Source organism: Muntiacus reevesi, chromosome 13, assembly GCF_963930625.1.
Source record: "Muntiacus reevesi chromosome 13, mMunRee1.1, whole genome shotgun sequence".
In the NCBI taxonomy this organism is placed as follows: domain Eukaryota; kingdom Metazoa; phylum Chordata; class Mammalia; order Artiodactyla; family Cervidae; genus Muntiacus; species Muntiacus reevesi.
This window is the reverse complement of record NC_089261.1, coordinates 42,331,341-42,349,142: the sequence shown is the minus strand read 5'-3', so window position 1 is coordinate 42,349,142 and position 17,802 is coordinate 42,331,341. Positions and strand designations below refer to the sequence as shown.

General features: G+C 35.6%; 1 protein-coding gene across 2 annotated transcripts in view; it reads right to left on the bottom strand.

Annotated features, from left to right (window-relative positions):
* Positions 1-7,804: 7,804 nt before the first annotated feature.
* LARP1B (La ribonucleoprotein 1B) overlaps positions 7,805-17,802 on the bottom strand; it is a 130,435-nt gene continuing 120,437 nt past the window's right edge. Inside the window, exons 17-19 of one of the 2 annotated variants that reach the window (XM_065903918.1) lie at positions 11,858-11,967; positions 11,012-11,139; positions 7,805-9,838 (exon numbers count right to left, since the gene is read on the bottom strand). In XM_065903918.1, the coding sequence (XP_065759990.1) occupies positions 9,593-9,838; positions 11,012-11,139; positions 11,858-11,967 (484 nt within the window). In that variant the 3' untranslated portion in view covers positions 7,805-9,592. The remainder of the gene's footprint in view (positions 9,839-11,011; positions 11,140-11,857; positions 11,968-17,802) is intronic. The other variant, XM_065903919.1, reaches the window with a different exon arrangement.

Below are 17,802 nucleotides of genomic sequence, written 5' to 3'. Positions count from 1 at the left end.
ATTCCTCAAACGAAGATCCCACCTGCTGCAACTAAGACCTGATGCAGCCAAAAATAAATAAAATAGATAAGGAACAAGGGTCAACTGTATAGCACAGGGAACTATACACAACATTATTATGTAATAATATATAAGGTAAAAGAACATATATAATATACATATAACTGCTACTATGCTGGATGTCTGAAACTTATACAATATTGTAAATCAACTACACCTCAATAAAAAAAATTTTAGTGTATGCATAGCATAACAGCATTTTGAAAGCTATTGCTAAATTTTCAATCACAGAGCTTTTGTACCAGTTCATACTCCCACCAACATTGATTAGCATTTTTCATAATGTGGTTCTCTTATGACTTTCTATGATCCCTTCCCTAAATGCAAGAACTCTAGTGGTAAATCCAAATTTTAATAGAAAGGTCAGCTGACACCAGGTACTGCATTTGCCCTGTCACCAGGCATGAACTTCCCAGTTCAATAGCCTTCCCAGTTTCTGTCCCTGCCATGATGACTAACATTCATCTGCCGAGTCAATAGGTTCACACTGTGATCAGAGGTATTGCCATAGTTAACCTCTTGAATTCTCTCAGAGATTTAAAAGATTTGCGAAAGAAACAAACACAGGTGGCAGTTGACCTAGTTAACTCTCTGGCATCACTTGGGATCTACTTAAAATAAAAGTCACACACAAGGAAGGAGATTCATAAAGTACATGCTATTTATGATACATATAAAATAATTACACCAACTTCAGCAATCTTTTCAGTAACTTTAAAATGTAAGGGCTATTTTAATTGCATGGTAGGCTAGAATCAACAATGTAAGTTAAAGCAAATTTATGTTTCCTTCTTATTTTTCTTTGACAAGCAACCCTGCCAGCCTTCTTAATATCCTCTCACGTAAGGTCCCCTCCAGTGCCATTTTGTCATGTAACAGAGCTTCTTCCCTTGCTTCACACTCTAAAATTATCCCTCCTTTCCAAAATAAAATCTTTTCACCCTGTATCCAATAAATTCACTCTCACATATAAGGGATTTGATAAATTGTTTTTCACCTGAGTGGCTAATTACATATACATATACAGTGGCTATTACATATACATATATTCTTTTTTAGATTACTTTTCATTATAGATTATTACATGATATTGAATATAATTACCTGTGCTATCAAATAGGTCCTTGTTGCTTATCTATTTATATACAATAGTGTATATAAACTAGATATAAATTCCCAAACTCCTAGTTTACCCCTCTTTTCTCATTAAGACTCTTAATAGCAAGAGGTTAGTACCAAATGTTGTTGTTTAGTTGCTCAATCCTATCTGACTCTTTGCAACCCCATGGACTGCAGGCCACCAGGCTCCTCCTCTGTCCGTGGAATTTTTACATGTATTTTCATTTAAATACTAGAGGAGAATAGGGAAAGATGGATTAGCCTAACTTGTCCAGTGATCCAGCAGAATCAGAATTTGGATGCAGAGCTACTTAACTCCAGAGTCTGCACTTTCCCCCCTCCCATCAGTGTGCAAACCTTGTAAGATAATTCCTTGAAAATCTTGTAAGATAATTTTCATAAATGTATGTATCCCTCACAAATTTTAAGTTGATGTTTAAAATTTTTCATTTTAATAGCTGCAAAGGTCATAACTTTCAGCATGTTATAAATACAGTCTTAGAAAGTTATAAATATCACTTTTTAAGTGAAGTCAACGAAACCCAAATATAATATTTAAATCCATTTTCAAAGTGTATAAGTAAGCTCTTCTTTAACATTTAGAAAACTTATACCTTTATCTTTTCTCCTTGAACTTGTATTTTCATTCCATTTTCTCCAGATTTTTATCCTAGTACATTTTAATGTTTGAATGTCTTATTGAACATCAGATATTTATCCTCAACAAAAATAAGTATACAATTAAAATTTTTTTATTTTCTTCTGACCATAAGTGGCTGTAATTGACAAAAAAATTTTTTTCTTCTGTATTGCAGTCATTATTACAAATAATAGTAATACATAATGACTGAGACAACATATATAAATATTTTGTTAATTATTATACATAGGTAGTAAACGTTTCATTATCAGTAAAGATAATACTAAACTACTGTAACTCCAAGCTCTTGATGGCTTAATATAATAAAAGACTATTTTTTGATAACATAGAGTCTCGTTAGAGATTAGTAGAAGTTGAGGGACACGGGTTCCTCTATTTGGAGGCTCTGCTATCTTGAGCATGTGGCTTCCACATAGTTAAAAAAGGAAAGACAGCATGGAGATGGCACTTAGGCAGGTCTGAAAGTAGTGCCCCTTACCTCCTCTGCCTTCCAGTATCCAGAACCAGTTGTACTGGCAAGTCTAAAGCAGAAGGAGAATGAACATGCAGTGTGACCAGGGGAAGGAGAAGTGAACTGGATAAATAACTTGACAATCCCCACCACAAGTTTTATGGTAAATGCTTATCATCGGAAGAATCATGATCTAACATTTTAATGGAATTTAATGAAAGAGAAGGTTTTCGTCTGATAAATCTGTTTGGCAGCTATTTTTAAAATGATGTATCTTATAAATAGGAAGTGGAAAATTTTGAACACTTTATCAGGTGACATTAGATGAGGACTGACAGTAATTATAGTATACATTTTGTATGATTTGGTAAAAGCATGTTCTAACTCTCTCATTAAATAACACATTGAACACCAACCAAAATTACACACAAAACTTTCTGTTACCCTTAACAGAAGTATTTGTAAAGCAGAGAAATTCAGCAAGTCTTATGAGTTTATGAGAGCCCAATAAATCATTAGATTTCAACCTTTATGAGGCTCGTGACTGCCTTCACATCTACAGTAATATTTTGGATTGGTAAGGGCAATGGCTTTCTTTTATAACATGGGAAAAAAGACTATTAGGAACTTGAGTATATTACTGGATAAATCAATTTTAGTAAAGAGTACTCATGTAACCTGAGAATCTGGACACTGATTCCTTTAAAATGATCTATGCCTATGTAAACTCCTCCGCAAGGATTTATGTTCTCCTGGGCATACCCCCAACTTGAGAACTACTACATCACACCATAGTTCCTAGACGACCCAACGTAATCTCTAAAAGTGTGTTTCTAACAAACTTGTGAGATATTTCAATGCCTCCCTTGGCTCTTACACTGTATACTCTGCCTCTTACAAAAGAAAGTAAGTGGCAATGAATGGCAGGTGGCAGTCACTGGAGTGTGCCTTGGTCTGGGAGAGGCCTCGGCCATGGAAAGGCAGAGTCTCATGTCTTGCTCAGGAACTGGATATTTATGATGAGGCAGAAGTAACAGATTGTGGTGAGGTTGGAAAAACACAATGAGCAAAACTGTTAACTGAATTAAAAAAAAAAAAGAGGCAAGAACTAAAAGTGAGACATTACCATAATCAAATCCATGACATGGTGACTGCTTCATGGAATTCCTACCCTTGTCAGTTGTTCAGAGTCAGCAGAAATTTAGCAGCATCTAAGCACCCTACTTCTCACGTGGAGGTGACAAAGACAGAGAAGTGTTCATATGTTATTATCCTAGGACAATGAAACAATGACAAGGAATCTCACTTTTTTCTACTGACTAGAATGTTTTAAGTAAATTAATTTCACAAGAAGATTTAAAATGAAATTCACTGTTTACTGGAGAAAATATCTTTACAAATGTGAAGATAACCGGTCCAACTCTTAATCCTAATAATAGCTAATGTTACTGACTGCTTATCGCATGTCAGTTACTGTGCTAAGTGCTTTATATTTAATCTTTATAACACTATGAGGTAAGTGCAATTTTGTAGATGGACTGTAACTAAATGAGGGAAGCCAGGATTCAATTCATGTTTCTAACAAATAAGTTGTTTCTAGAGCAGTGGTTATTAAACTTATTTGGGATCATAAATCCTCACAGAAATCTGATAAAAGCTATGCATTATTACCTCCAAAAGTATGTAAAATCCTACGTATTAAGTTTTGGGGTCTTACAGACCTTCCGTCTCAAAGCCCATCTATTGACTCATTAAGAATCAGTCTCAGATTATACTCAAGGACACCCAACTAGAGACCAGAAAATTTTAACATTAAAAACATTACAGTACTATGATTATGTTCGTGCTGTAATGAAGGTCTAACATACCTTAAAATATCCTGAGAAAGGTATTCAGTTTTGTAGACCTGACATATTACCTGGAAGAAACAAAATCAACACGAAAAACAGCACATCCTGATTTTTTTTAATCTGAAGCAAATGTATATAGTGTATTGGCAGAAACCATTCTATTAACCAAATCACGTCTTTAACTGGACAAGTTAAAAGCAAGCTCATTCCCTGGAGAAGGACTTGGCAACTCATTTCAGTATTCTTGCCTGGGGAAATCCCATGAACAGAGGACAGAGAAGCCTGGCAGGTCAAGTCCATGGAGTCACACTACCAGCATGCAAAACAAGATGAAATATCAACAAAAATTGGAAAATAAAAGTTATTTTAAAAGGTTCATTGTAAAGAATTCAGAAAATTATTTAAAAAAATAAGCATACATTTTAAAGCCAGAGATGCTTCCTGTTAATTAACCATATGGCATATTTCCTTCAAGCTTCTTAAAAATTAGAACACTTATTTCTAAATAGTATAGGATCTTATATCTGTAGTTGACAATTATAACTAATGTAATGCAAAATTTCTAATCATATTCTGAATAAAGTGTTTAGTTTTTATTTTACCTTACCTAATTCTAGGAAAATATTGAAACACATGAATGATATTGTCCTCAACTGTGACTCTTCCCTCCAAAGAGGATTCCCCATATAGCATTTAATATATATATAATTATTCCACTAGACCACTCGTTACTACAGAAGATGCCCAAGATAAAACAACATTAGTCTTAACCACAAGAATCTATCTTGATTTTATAATAATTAAGAATCACAGCATTTTGAGTTTTAGAGTCAGGGTTCATATGTTTCGATATTTCAGGCTATTAAAGAACAGTCTGGTCAAGATGAAGAGCTTAAAGTCTGGAGCCAGACTACTTGAGTTCAAATTCTTGCTCTACCATTCAACTAACTGCATGATAACTTTTAGTTCAAGTCATAAAAGTACCACCTAGTTTTAGGTTTCTGGTGTTTCAGGAAGGATTTAACTACACAGCTTAGGTTAGCCAGACAGATTAAACAGATACACCTTACAATTTTCTTGCTTTGTTTACATCTCAAGGCTAATCACAAATAATGCTAATGAAGTACTACAAATTTTTAAAAGAAATGACCAAAAAACCCAGAGCATTTTTATCTAATCATATGCAAATCTTAATTTATCTGTATTTATTGACTAATAACTAAGCAGTTTGGCATCGCTGTAACAAGGTAATCACGAGTTGTTAACATGTGACTATTAGGAATGCAAGAGTAATTGATATAATTACATATTACCACAAGATGGAGTAAGAGTGGAGTGAGAGTTATACTCACACACACAACACCACCACAAGATGGAGTAAGAGTGGAGTGAGTTACACACACACACACACACACACACACACACACACACACACACACACACACACACACACACACACCTGTCAAAAGACTTACAGATCTGACTTATTCCATTCTGCCATCTAGTGGTGATAAAATTAGGTATTACTCTCAGATCAGTCTCCTATGTCATAAAATAAAAGCAGCTTCATAAGAGCTAAGAAATTAGGTGAAAGATAAGATTAGGCACAGAAAGGAAAGAGGTAATATCATTTAGTATAATGGCAAGAGGAAGCATCAGAGAATGTTAGTGTGAAGTCCCAATCTGGCAAAAACAAGTTTAAAAAATAAAATCTGTTTAGAAACTAAAATGATATCTGTGTTAACATATAACTTTCTTATTTAATTCCTTTTAGAATAAAGAACTCCAAAGCTGGTTTCAACCATCCCTTTAACAGGACAAGTAATTTAATTTAAACATTTTAATGTTGCCTTTTTTCTTTAATAAAACTGAAAACTACAAAATCACAAGGAAGGAAGCATCTGAGGTCTCTAGTTCTGTGCCGTGCTGCGCTTGGTCTCTCAGTCGTTCCGACTCTTTGCGATCCCACAGACTGTGGTCTGCCAGGCTCCTCTGCCCATGGGATTCTTCAGGCAAGAATACTGGAGTAGGTTGCCATGCCCTCCTCCAGGAGATCTTCCCAACCCAGGAATCAAACCCAGGTGTCCAAGGTGGATTCTTTACCATCTGAGCCATCAGGGAAGCTCTTTAGGAACTTACATAAATTTTAAGTAGGACTATTTAGATTTATAGTCAATAATGTTTTTCTTTTCATTGAATAACAATGCTTTCAGTTCCTTAAGTTTCACATTTGGCTTTAAGTGGTATAATTTTTAAACTCTTACCAAAAAAATGTACATACTATGTCAAATATACATGAACAAAATTAGAAAGCAAAGGATTAATAGTCTTGCTAAGTAAAAAAGCTCTATAAATTAATCAAAAAAGATAATCATGCTAAAAGGAAAACATAAAAGATATGACCAAGCCATCTACAAATATTATAATAAACAATAAAATTATCATTCATTAGTAACTTGATTAAAATGATGACCTTAATAATGACATTAAAATAATATTTTTTGCTTCTCAATCTATCAAAGAAAAGATTTATAATAACCAGTGTTGGTCAGTTAGTCAGTTCAGTCGCTCAGTCGTGTCCAACTCTTTGCGACCCCATGAATCGCAGCATGCTAGGCCTCCCTGTCCATCAACAACTCCCGGAGTTTACTCAAACTCATGCCCATCGAGTCGGTGATGCCATCCAGCCATCTCATCCTCTGTCGTCCCCTTCTCCTCCTGCCCCCAATCCCTCCCAGCATCAGGGTCTTTTCCAATGAGTCAACTCTTTGCATGAGGTGGCCAAAGTATTGGAGTTTCAGCTTCAGCATCAGTCCTTCCAATGAACACCCAGGACTGATGTCCTTCAGGATGGACTGGTTGGATCTCCTTGCAATCCAAGGGACTCTCAAGAGTCTTCTCCAACACCACAGTTCAAAAGCATCAATTTTTCAGCGCTCAGCTTTCTTCACAGTCCAACTCTCACATCCATACATGATCACTGGAAAAACCATAGCCTTGACCAGACAGACCTTTGCTGGCAAAGTAATGTCTCTGCTTTTTAATATGCTATCTAGATTGGTCATAACTTTCCTTCCAAAGAATAAGCGTCTTTGAATTTCATGGCTGCAATCACCATCTGCAGTGATTTTGGAGCCCCCCAAAATAAAGTCTGACACTGTTTCCACTGTCTCCCCATCTATTTGCCATGAAGTGATGGGACCAGATGCCATGATCTTAGTTTTCTGAATGTTGGTAAGGACATAGAAAAGCAGATGCTATTGGTAAAAGGGTAAACTTTACAACCGTTCTAGAGTATGTTAACTGGGAATATATTTTTACTTAGAATTTCAACTTCTAGGAATTTATGTTAGGCAGTAACTCCAAGTTTACACACAGATTTATCTGTAGGGATATTATCAATTAAACTGTTGTTTGTAACAGCCCAAACCTGACCACAGGCAAAATTTCAACCATACGTGATTTAGCTAAATAAACTATGACACATCCACATGCTACAATACTATATACCTTGTAAAAGTCACAGTGTAGAAATATTAATGACATTAGAAAATGGTCACCTCTACAAGTAAAAGCAGGTGATAATGCTGTATGTATAGCATGATACTGATTTTATTTTTTCCTTTTTAAAAAAAGTACTTTATTTTCATCTTTGTGCTTTTCTAAATTTCCCAATGTACATGTATTGTTTTTATAATCAAAATAATTTGATAAAACTATTAATTTATTACACATCACAAAACTCTTGATCATTGTATTTTCACATAAAATATACAATTTCATCTACAAATTTCAAATATACATTTGCATATTTAGGTGAGTGGAAGTAATCTTAACGTTAAATACAGGTTTCAGAGGTAAGTGTTCAACACAAAAAGAATATTGAGAAAGATTTTTAATCAATTTAAGAGAGCACTTAAAGCTAATAAGCATGGTTTGGAAAGTCCTCACTGAAAAGCCAGAACTACATATGCATGTAAGAAAACATTTTCAAATGTATTATCTAAATCTATTTGTTTTACTTTTGATTCTCTTCCCAAGATCTAAGTAGATTTTCTGAATATTCAAATTTGACTGCTTCTTAGAAGCAATATATCAAAATGACTTCCCAAATATTAAATATTATACAACTGCAGATTATCACTTATTCATAGGAAATAAAGTAATGAAAATCTCTTATTTATTAAAGGCTAGTCCATTTATCCAAAGAAAATATGTATTTCAATATTGTCATTCTATAAGAACAAGACATCAAAGAGAAAATAATAAATTAATTTAGTGTATTAAACTGGCTGCTTCTTCACAATACAGGAAAATATATGTTAAATAAAAATGGATATAAGTTTAACACTGAAACTTCATTCACAAAATACAATGGTCTTCTACTAGAATTTGAAAATTACAGCTTTTCAACTATATTCTAAACAAAAATAATTAAAATTCAATTCAAATAATTTAAAATTAGTGCTTTATTTTAATTCCCACAAAAACTAAAACTATCATTTACATTAGATGCAACAGTAATAAAAATTAGAAGTAAATTTGTTTTTGAAAACACTTATAAGCATAAAACAAAACTAAAAGACACAAAAAAGGAAAAACTAGGTACTCCTTTTAAACTGAGGATAATCTGACTACTTGTGACACAAAGAGCAAATACATTCAAAACAGTGCAAGATTTAATTAACTTAGGACAGTGTTCCAACCAATCCCAACTCCAACTTCAATTACTTGTGCAGGTTTATATAGCCACAAAAAGTAAATCTATCCTAGTATGTAATGGGCTGATGTCAATTCAGAACACTCCACAACAACACAACAGTAACCATGGAAGTCATGAAGTATGACTTGGTGGGGGAGGGGAAGCAAAACCCAACATCCAAGGTGCATATATACTTCAATATAACTGCAATATACCTCTCCCTTTGTAAAAAAAAAAAAAAAAATTTTAAACCATACATCTAAAAGAAAAGCAAATGTGGTATTTCACATTCTTTTTCTGAATTTAAAAAATATATACGTAATCTTCCTTTGTTTTTGATAAGTTCAAATATGAATTGATAATGAGGTAACTGGATTCTTTAAGAGAACTCTACAGAAGAGATGAATACAACATACTATATCTTCTTTAAGAAGTATGAGTCGTAATGTTAGGCATTCCTTGTGATGTTTTTATATATATTTAAGGAAGGCTGTTCTTGTAAACAATGGCTTTGAAAAAGAAATACTGAGACTAAAATACATTACTAGAGGATCTCTATAAAAGGTTACCAAAATTATCCTTGGTGAAATCAAGGCAACATTTTTAGAATTTATCCGGCTAGAAAAAAAGGCTACCATTTTTCTTCCTTTTTCTTTTTTCTGATTATCACAATTAAACATCAGACGATTTTCCCAAATAAATACTGATGTAAATGTTGATTTCAAGGGTAAACAACTTTTGTTAAGAGTCTATTTCTCAGGCAGTTCACCATTTGTTGGGACTGAGGCAGCATTGTTCTGGTGTGAATTGTCACTGGACTCCTGTGAAGTGTTCCTTCTGGGAGAATTTATTGGAACCTGAAGCTGATTAGCAGGTGTAGGCTTAGCAGCACTTGGTGGCTTTGTAGAGAAATTAGATGGAAGTCTCTGACGATTACTCTCCTCACCAGAAATAGATGAATGTCTTTTTCTTCCAACCTCCTCACCAATAGGGGGCTGCAAATTATGAAAAAAAACATAGTGATGATTTTACTATTTTTTCCTCCCTTCAAAATCTAAGGTCAGAATTTTCTAACAGAGAATCTGTTAGATCTCTTTTTATCTACTTTAAACCTACTTTAGTAGATTTTATTAGTATAAGGAAAATTTAACAGAAATTTAAGGTACTAAACTTAAATTTCCTTCCTATCAGTTAATTCTTTCATTCAACACATGTTTATTAAGCTACTCCTATGTTTTAGGGTTTGAACTATATGGTAAAGCATAAACATAACACTGCATTCCATAACTCTGGGAAAACGTTTCAGAGAGGCTATTTTTGTTCTTTATGCAACTTTCATCAAATGCAAAGCATTTGTAACTCTAATCTTTTCCTTCTCCAAACTTCCACTGTATTTAAAGGCAGAGGTCTGAATTCTTGAACTCTCTTCAGATAGGGCAACAGTCATTATAATATTATAAAGCAAGGACATCTTTGTGACAGAACTGGCTGGACCACTCTGGAAACACAGCTCTTTAACTGCAGAGATGTCGGTACTTCTATTAACTGCACCCCTGGGCTATCAAATCTATTTACACAAAACTGCAAGACAAACAAATTATAATACTAAAGAGAGATGTACCTAGTTTTCCTTTCACCTCTCTCTTTTCTGCTCTTTTTGATTCTTCTCTCCTTGTTTCTCTTTTCTCTTCTTTCCCCTTTTCCTTTATCTTATGCTCATTCCCTTCTCTTTAAAAAATGTTTCCTTTTCCTCTTGAAGTCAAATTGGTTAAAGTGACTGACAACTCCACTGCGGTTATGTAAGATATTAACCTTTAGGGACTCTGGGTAAACTGAGTATATGGGAATTCTCTATATTATTTTTGCACCTGTTTTGTTTTTTTCTTCCCTTTTTGGCCTCATGGTGTGTGGGATCTTAGTTCCCTGACCCGGGATCAAATCTGTGCTACCCGCATTGGAAGTATAGAGTCTTAATCACTGGATTACCACGAAAGTCCCATTTTTGCACCTATTTTAAAGTTTGATTTCAAAACTAGAAAGTTGAATTTTCAAAATGAAAGTTAAAAAATAAATATTGTAAAATTAAAGTTAAGAAAGTCACTGATAAGCCCAAATTGCTCAAATATAAGAGTAATAAAAAGAATACAGGGAAAGAACTTAAAACTTACATCAACACGGAAGTCTTCTAGCTTCTTAAAGCTACAGAGGTATTCCTGAAGTTTGGGGTCAATAGATTGTGTCTTAGATTGAGAATATTTTAGATAAGCCCAAAACTTTTCTAATCCATACAGCTGACCTAGTAACAAAGAATATATACAATAAAATATATAGAATCCTTAAAAAATGATTCATTGACCATGATCCTACCAGCATTAAGCCATGTCTTCTAATATACACTTTATCTAGATCTTGAGGCTAACACTGTAATGAATAACAGCAGCTAACATTTATTAAGCATTTGCTATGTAACAGGTATTATTTAAGTGGTTTATTGTATATTAAACTAATTTGAACTATACACCACCCTGTAATATAGGTGTTCCTGTGTAAATATTACTGATGAGTAAACTGAGTTAAGCAAGTTAAACAAGGTTAAATTAAGCAACTTAACCATGGCCACAGAGCTACTAAGTGGTGGAAAGGGAACTCAGACTTAGGACTAGCCCAGAGCCTGTATTGTTACCCACTATACTATTTCACCTTTCCAAGCATACTTGCTCATATTACATAGAATTTTCACATAATGGAACATCAGTGAGTAGTCATGTTAAGTCAAATGAATAATGACAAAATGCAAATCCATAAAGAAACACTTGGGAGTGATTATTTTCCAACATCTTACATGAAAAACCTTCTTACCATATGGTGCTCCATCCTTTATAACAAATCATAATAGCGGCCTCAAAGTCTTTTTGGTCTGTCTCCCCCACCAAAAAAGGATACAATCTCCCTATTTATTAACAGATTCAGATTTACAATTTCCAAATTGAATAAGGTTATTGTTTTGTTTTTACCAGATTCGTAGTCTTTCTTGGTTTCTTCTTGGAAATCCTTAAAAATTTCTTGTCTGAATTTCTTTTCCAGTCCATAACTATAAAACCTGAACAGACATTCTAATCCATACCTGTGGGGTGGGGAGAAGGGGGTGGAGGGAAGGGAGGTGGGGAGGGAAATGGTTTATAATAAAATTTTCGCTATGACAATGCAAATAATAATACTTAACAGCACTGACATAAGCAAACATGGCACAAATAATCCCAAATAAGAATGTTTAAATCTATGTAGTTTTTTAATCCACAGCTGGTTTTCCTATTTTTGTTGACTTAGGCACAGTATCTCATGGAGGTATACTGGAGATGTGCAAAATAAGAGGCAACCCATGAACAACTAGAGCATGGCTTCTTTGAACAGACAGAGGATCTCTTCCTGTTATTTCTGAAAAACTCCTTGGTATTTCAAAAGATTTAGTGACAAATTGGCAGTTTTAGATTTTTTTCCAAACCAAGGCTTGCAATGGTGTTTTACTACATGGTATTAAATGCTCTTGAACATAATCTCTACTCTAGGAAAATAAAGACCATACTCTTGGGTCATAGACCCTAGGTGTGGTTGACCCAATCAACTATAAAGTGAAGTGAAGTTATTCAGTCGTGTCCAACTCTTTGCAATCCCATGTAGCCCACCAGGTTGCACCATCTATGGAATTTTCCAGGGAACAGTACTGGAGTGGGCTGTCATTTCCTTCTCCAGCAGATCTTCCCAACCTACGGATAGAACCCAGGTCTTCCGCATTGCTGGTAGAGGCTTTACCCTCTGAGCCACTAGGGAAGCCCCAACTATAAAGGGACAAACCTAATTAAAACTGTCTCCTAAGAGAGCCTTCCTGTTTATAAAGCACTTCCTGTTTATAAATAAAAGATAATTTACCAAAATAATTGTATCACTGCATAAATCAGAAAGTAAATTTCTTTCTTCTTACAACCACCTAGAGAACCTGAGACAAGTTTTGGACAGTGGATCAAGAAACTACATGGGCTCAACCTGCAACTAACGGGGATGAGCAGAATCCATGAGAGTGGACATGGATAAGTTGATGGACAACAGTAAAGGTGCCATCTAGCTCATTCAACTACAACATGTCACAACTTAAAACAACTTCCTCACTTAAATCTCTAAATCATTCTGGGTACCTCACCGGAGGAGAGGCAACATTTCTTTATTCCTGGTAATATAATACTGCCTGGTCATTATTCACATGTGTATGCATATGTCTTTTGTAACTGGCTTATTTAAAATGGAATGATGGTCTGCCTGGAAGAATAAACAAATTTCTTGGCAATGTGCCAAGAGAAATGTGGGCTTACCAACCACACACTAACCTGAGTCCTTTCCTTTGGTAGCCATAAATGATGCTTTTCCTTGAGTTTGTCTGACTGAGGACTCACGAAACAACAGTTAAGAATGAAAAACTTATCTTAACACTCTTCTTATGGGATCATATTATATTGATACCAGTAGTCCTCACCTTGACTACATATACAGACCACCTAGGGAGCTTTTTAAAAAATGCAGGCTCCACTTCAAACCAATGAAATCATAATCTCTTGGGATGAAGCCAAGGCTTCTTTCTTTATGGAAAGCAGAATTGAGAAAACTTAGGTTATATTGAGTGAATGATATTTTAGAGGAATATTAGGATTCTTAGATTACTGGTAAAGGACAACTGACTACTACAATATCTGGATTTCCAGTCTAACTTTTTTAGAAAACTAATTCCAAAGATCAAAAGCATGACATTAGTACTACAACTCAAATATGTAGCATAACTGCTGGAGGAAAGAGAAGGGGCATATGACCAGCTTCTCAGTTGCCATTTATTCACTGACCCATCACTGCGAGACAGCTTAGATGAGTGGAAAACATAAAGGTTGAGAACCAGAAAGAATTATATTTGAATTCGTTTATAGTCATATCTCTAAAAATGCAGGTACTAATATCCTACTTTTCAATGTCAGATAATATTTGTAAAGCACTAAAAAACCAGACCTGATGCATTGCAGATATCTATGAAATGTTGTTTCTCTCCTTCCTTTTTGAAATCATCTTATGCTAATGTTAGTTAATGGATATATTTAGTACTGATCTTCTTTCTAATAAGAATAATCATTTATTGAGCATACCAGGCAATGTGTTAAGCCCTTTAAATGTTGTGTTTTCCTTTTTAAATCTTCACAATAACCCTGTGAGGGTATTTACCATAATTTCCCCACTTTATAGATAAAAAACCTAAAGCTTACTGGGATTATAACTTTCAAGGTCACAGTAAGTTAATGGGTTTGATTTGAAAGCCTTCGGGTGCTTAACCACTGAGCTATACTTGCTAAGGAATAGCTAATCCAGTCTCATCATGAACACTGCAGAAACAGATCAAAATTATAATACTGTTTTAAAAATCTATATACAGGATACCACAGGAACAAAGAAGAACTGCCAATCTACACTTGGGTAGAAATGGGATCAGAAAAGTTATTAGAAAGTCCTGAGGAACAAATAGAAATTGTTTGCATAAGTAGCAAAATATGCCAAGACTAAATTAAAACTTAGTTCCAACAGTAAGAAAAATATTTTACGTTGTGACAGTCAATACAACACATATTTGTATAACATAAAAACATATATAAGTTTTGTAAATAATTTTTAAATTTGCATTTATCTATGAATTGTAAAACATATTAATAACTTCACTATCATCAGTGAAGTCTGATATTTTCTATGTAAAATAAAAATTATTTACTTATTTGGCAGTACTTGGGTGCATCTCAAAAATGACAGAATGATCTCTGTTCATTTCCAAGGCAAACCATTCAATATCACAGTAATCCACAGCTATGCCCCAGCCATTATTTCAAACAGTTCTATGAAGACCTACAAGACTTTCTAGAACTAATAAAAGATGTCCTTTTCATCATAGGGGACTGGAGTACAAAAGGAGGAGATGAGAGATACCTGGAGTAACAAGCAAGTTTGGCCTTGGAGTACAAAATGAAGCAGGTCAAAGGCTAAGAGTTTTGCCATGAGAATGTGCTGGTCATAGCAAACACCCTCTTTCAACAACACAAGAGAAAACTCTACACATGGACATCACCAGCTGGTCAATACTGAAATCAGATTGATTATATTCTTGGCAGTTGAATATGGAAAAGCTCTATATAGTCAACAAAAACAAGACCTGAAGCTGACTGTGGCTCACCTCAGGAGCCCCTCATTGAAAACTGAGGCTTAAACTGAAGAAAGTAAGGAAAACCACTAGACCATTCAGTGATGACCCAAATCAAATCCCTTATGGTTATACAGTGAAGGTAACAAATAGATTCAAGGGATTAGATCTGGTAGACAGAGTGCCTGAAGAACTACAGATGTAAGTTCATAACACTACAGGAGGCAGTGACCAAAAACATCCCAAAGAAAAAGAAATGCAAGAAAGCAAAATGGTTGTCTGAGGAGGCATTACAAATAGCTGAGAAAAGAAGAGAAGCAAAATGCAAAGGAAAAAGGGAAAGATATACCCAACTGGATGCAGAGTTCCAGAGAATAGCAACTAGAGATAAGAAGCCTTACACGAACAGTGCAAAGAAATAGAGGAAAGCAACAGAATGGGAAAGACTAGCGATCTCTTCAAAAAAGTTAAAGATACCAAGGGAACAGTTCATGCAAAAATGGGCACAAAAAAGGACAGAAATAGCAAGGACCTAACAGAAGCAGAAGAGATTATGAAGAGGTAACAAGAATACACAGAAGATCCAAATAATCATGATGGTGTGGTCACTCACCTAGAGCCAGACATCTGGAGTGAGGAAGTCAGGTGGACCTTAGGAAGCATTACTACAAAGGCAGTGGAGGTGATGGAATTCCAGCTGAGCTATTAAAAATCCTAAAAGATGATGCTGTTAAAGTGCTGCACTCAATATGCCAGCAAATTTGGAAAACTCAGCAGTGGCCACAGACCTGGAAAAGGTCAGTTTTCATTCCAATCCCAAAGAAAAGCAATGCCAAAAAATGTTCAAAGTGTCACACAATTGTGCTCACTTCACATGCTAGTAAGGTAATGCTCAAAATCCTTCAAGATAGGCTTCAATACTACATGAGCTGAGAACTTCCAGATGTTCAAGCTGGATTTAGAAAAGGCAGAGGAACCAGAGATCAAATTGCCAAATTCCGCTGGATCATCGAAAAAGCAAGGGAATTCCAGAAAAACTTCTACTTTGCTTCATTGACTACGCTGAAGCCTTTGACTGTGTGGATCACAACAAACTGTGGAAAATTCTTAGAGATGGGAATATCAGACAACCTGATCTGCCTCCTGAGAAACTTGTATGCAGGTCAGGAAGCAACAGTTACAACCAGACATGGAACAAAGGTCTGGTTCAAGACTAGGAAAGAAGCACATGAAGGCTGTATATAGTCACCCTGCTTAAGCAGAGTACAACATGTGAAATGCCGGGCTGGATCAATCACAAGCTGGAATCAAGATTGCCAGGAGAAATATCGACAACTTCAGATATGCAGATGATACCACTCTAATGGCAAAAGCAAAGAAAAACTAAAGAGCCTCTTGATGAGGGTGAAAGAGGAGAGCGAAAAGGTTGGTTTAAAACTGAAAGGTTGTTAAGCCATGAACGACTCCAGTATTCTTGGTGTCCTGAGGAGAGGAATTCCATCCGGGGCAACTGATGAGGCTTGATCGCTCAGAGCTTTTGTGTGATAAAGTTTTATTAAAGTATAAAAGGGGTAGAGAAAGCTTCTGACATAGACATCAGAAGAGGGCATAAAGAGTGCTCCCCTGCTGGTCTTTAGCCAGATGTTATATAGCTACTAGCAGTCTACTAATTAGAGAAAGGAAATGTCTCCAAACTCAGAGACTGGCACCAGGCCCCTCAGCCACAACATGCATTTTGAGATAACACTGGCACGAGGTGAGCTGCCCCAGCCATAAAATGATTGACATGAATCTTGAAGAAAGGCAGGTTTCCAAGCAAATACAGTCTCATTAACATAGCTTAAGAGAACATTTGCATAAGTAAAACATACTGGTTTGTCAAGTAGGTTCATGAGTCTTAGTTAGAAACAACTTGAAGACAGAGTCCAGGGCCCATAAGTAGTTCATTAACATAGCTTAAGACAAACATTTCCAAAAGAAAAACACATCACATTGGCGAGCTGAAGGTTTGAGAAACATTAAGTTCTGGTGGAGCCAGGTGTCCTCACAGCAACACAGAACTTTAAAAGAAACCTCTTTTTAAATTTGGATCAGTTCAGTTCAGTCACTCAGTCGTGTCTGACTCTTTGCAACCCCATGGACTGCAGCACACTAGGGTTCCCTGTCCATCACCAACACCCAGAGCCTACTCAAACTCATATCCATCGCATCAGTGATGCCATCCAACCATCCCATCCTCTGTCATCTCCTTCTCCTCCCACCCTCAATCTTTCCCAGCATCAGGATATTTTCAAATGAGTCAATTCTTCGCATCAGGTGGCCAAAGTATTGGAGTTTCAGCTTCAGCATCAGTCCTTCCAATGAACATTCAGGACTGATTTCCTTGAGGATTGACTGGTTGGATCTCCTTGTAGTCCAAGGGATTCTCAAGCATCTTCTCGAACACTACATTTCAAAAGCATCAACTCTTCGGCGCTCAGCTTTCTTTATAGTTCAACTCTCACATCCATACATGACTACTGGAAAAACCATAGCCTTGACTAGACGGACCTTTGTTGGCAAAGTAATGTCTCTTTAATTGTGCTTCCACTATATGCTTTTTAATATGCTGTCTAGGTTAGTCATACTTTTCTACCAAGGAGCAAGTGTCTTAATTTCATGGCTGCAATCACCGTCTGCAGTGCTTTGGGAGCCCCCCAAAATAAAGTCTCTCACTGTTTCCGTTGTTTCCCCATCTATTTG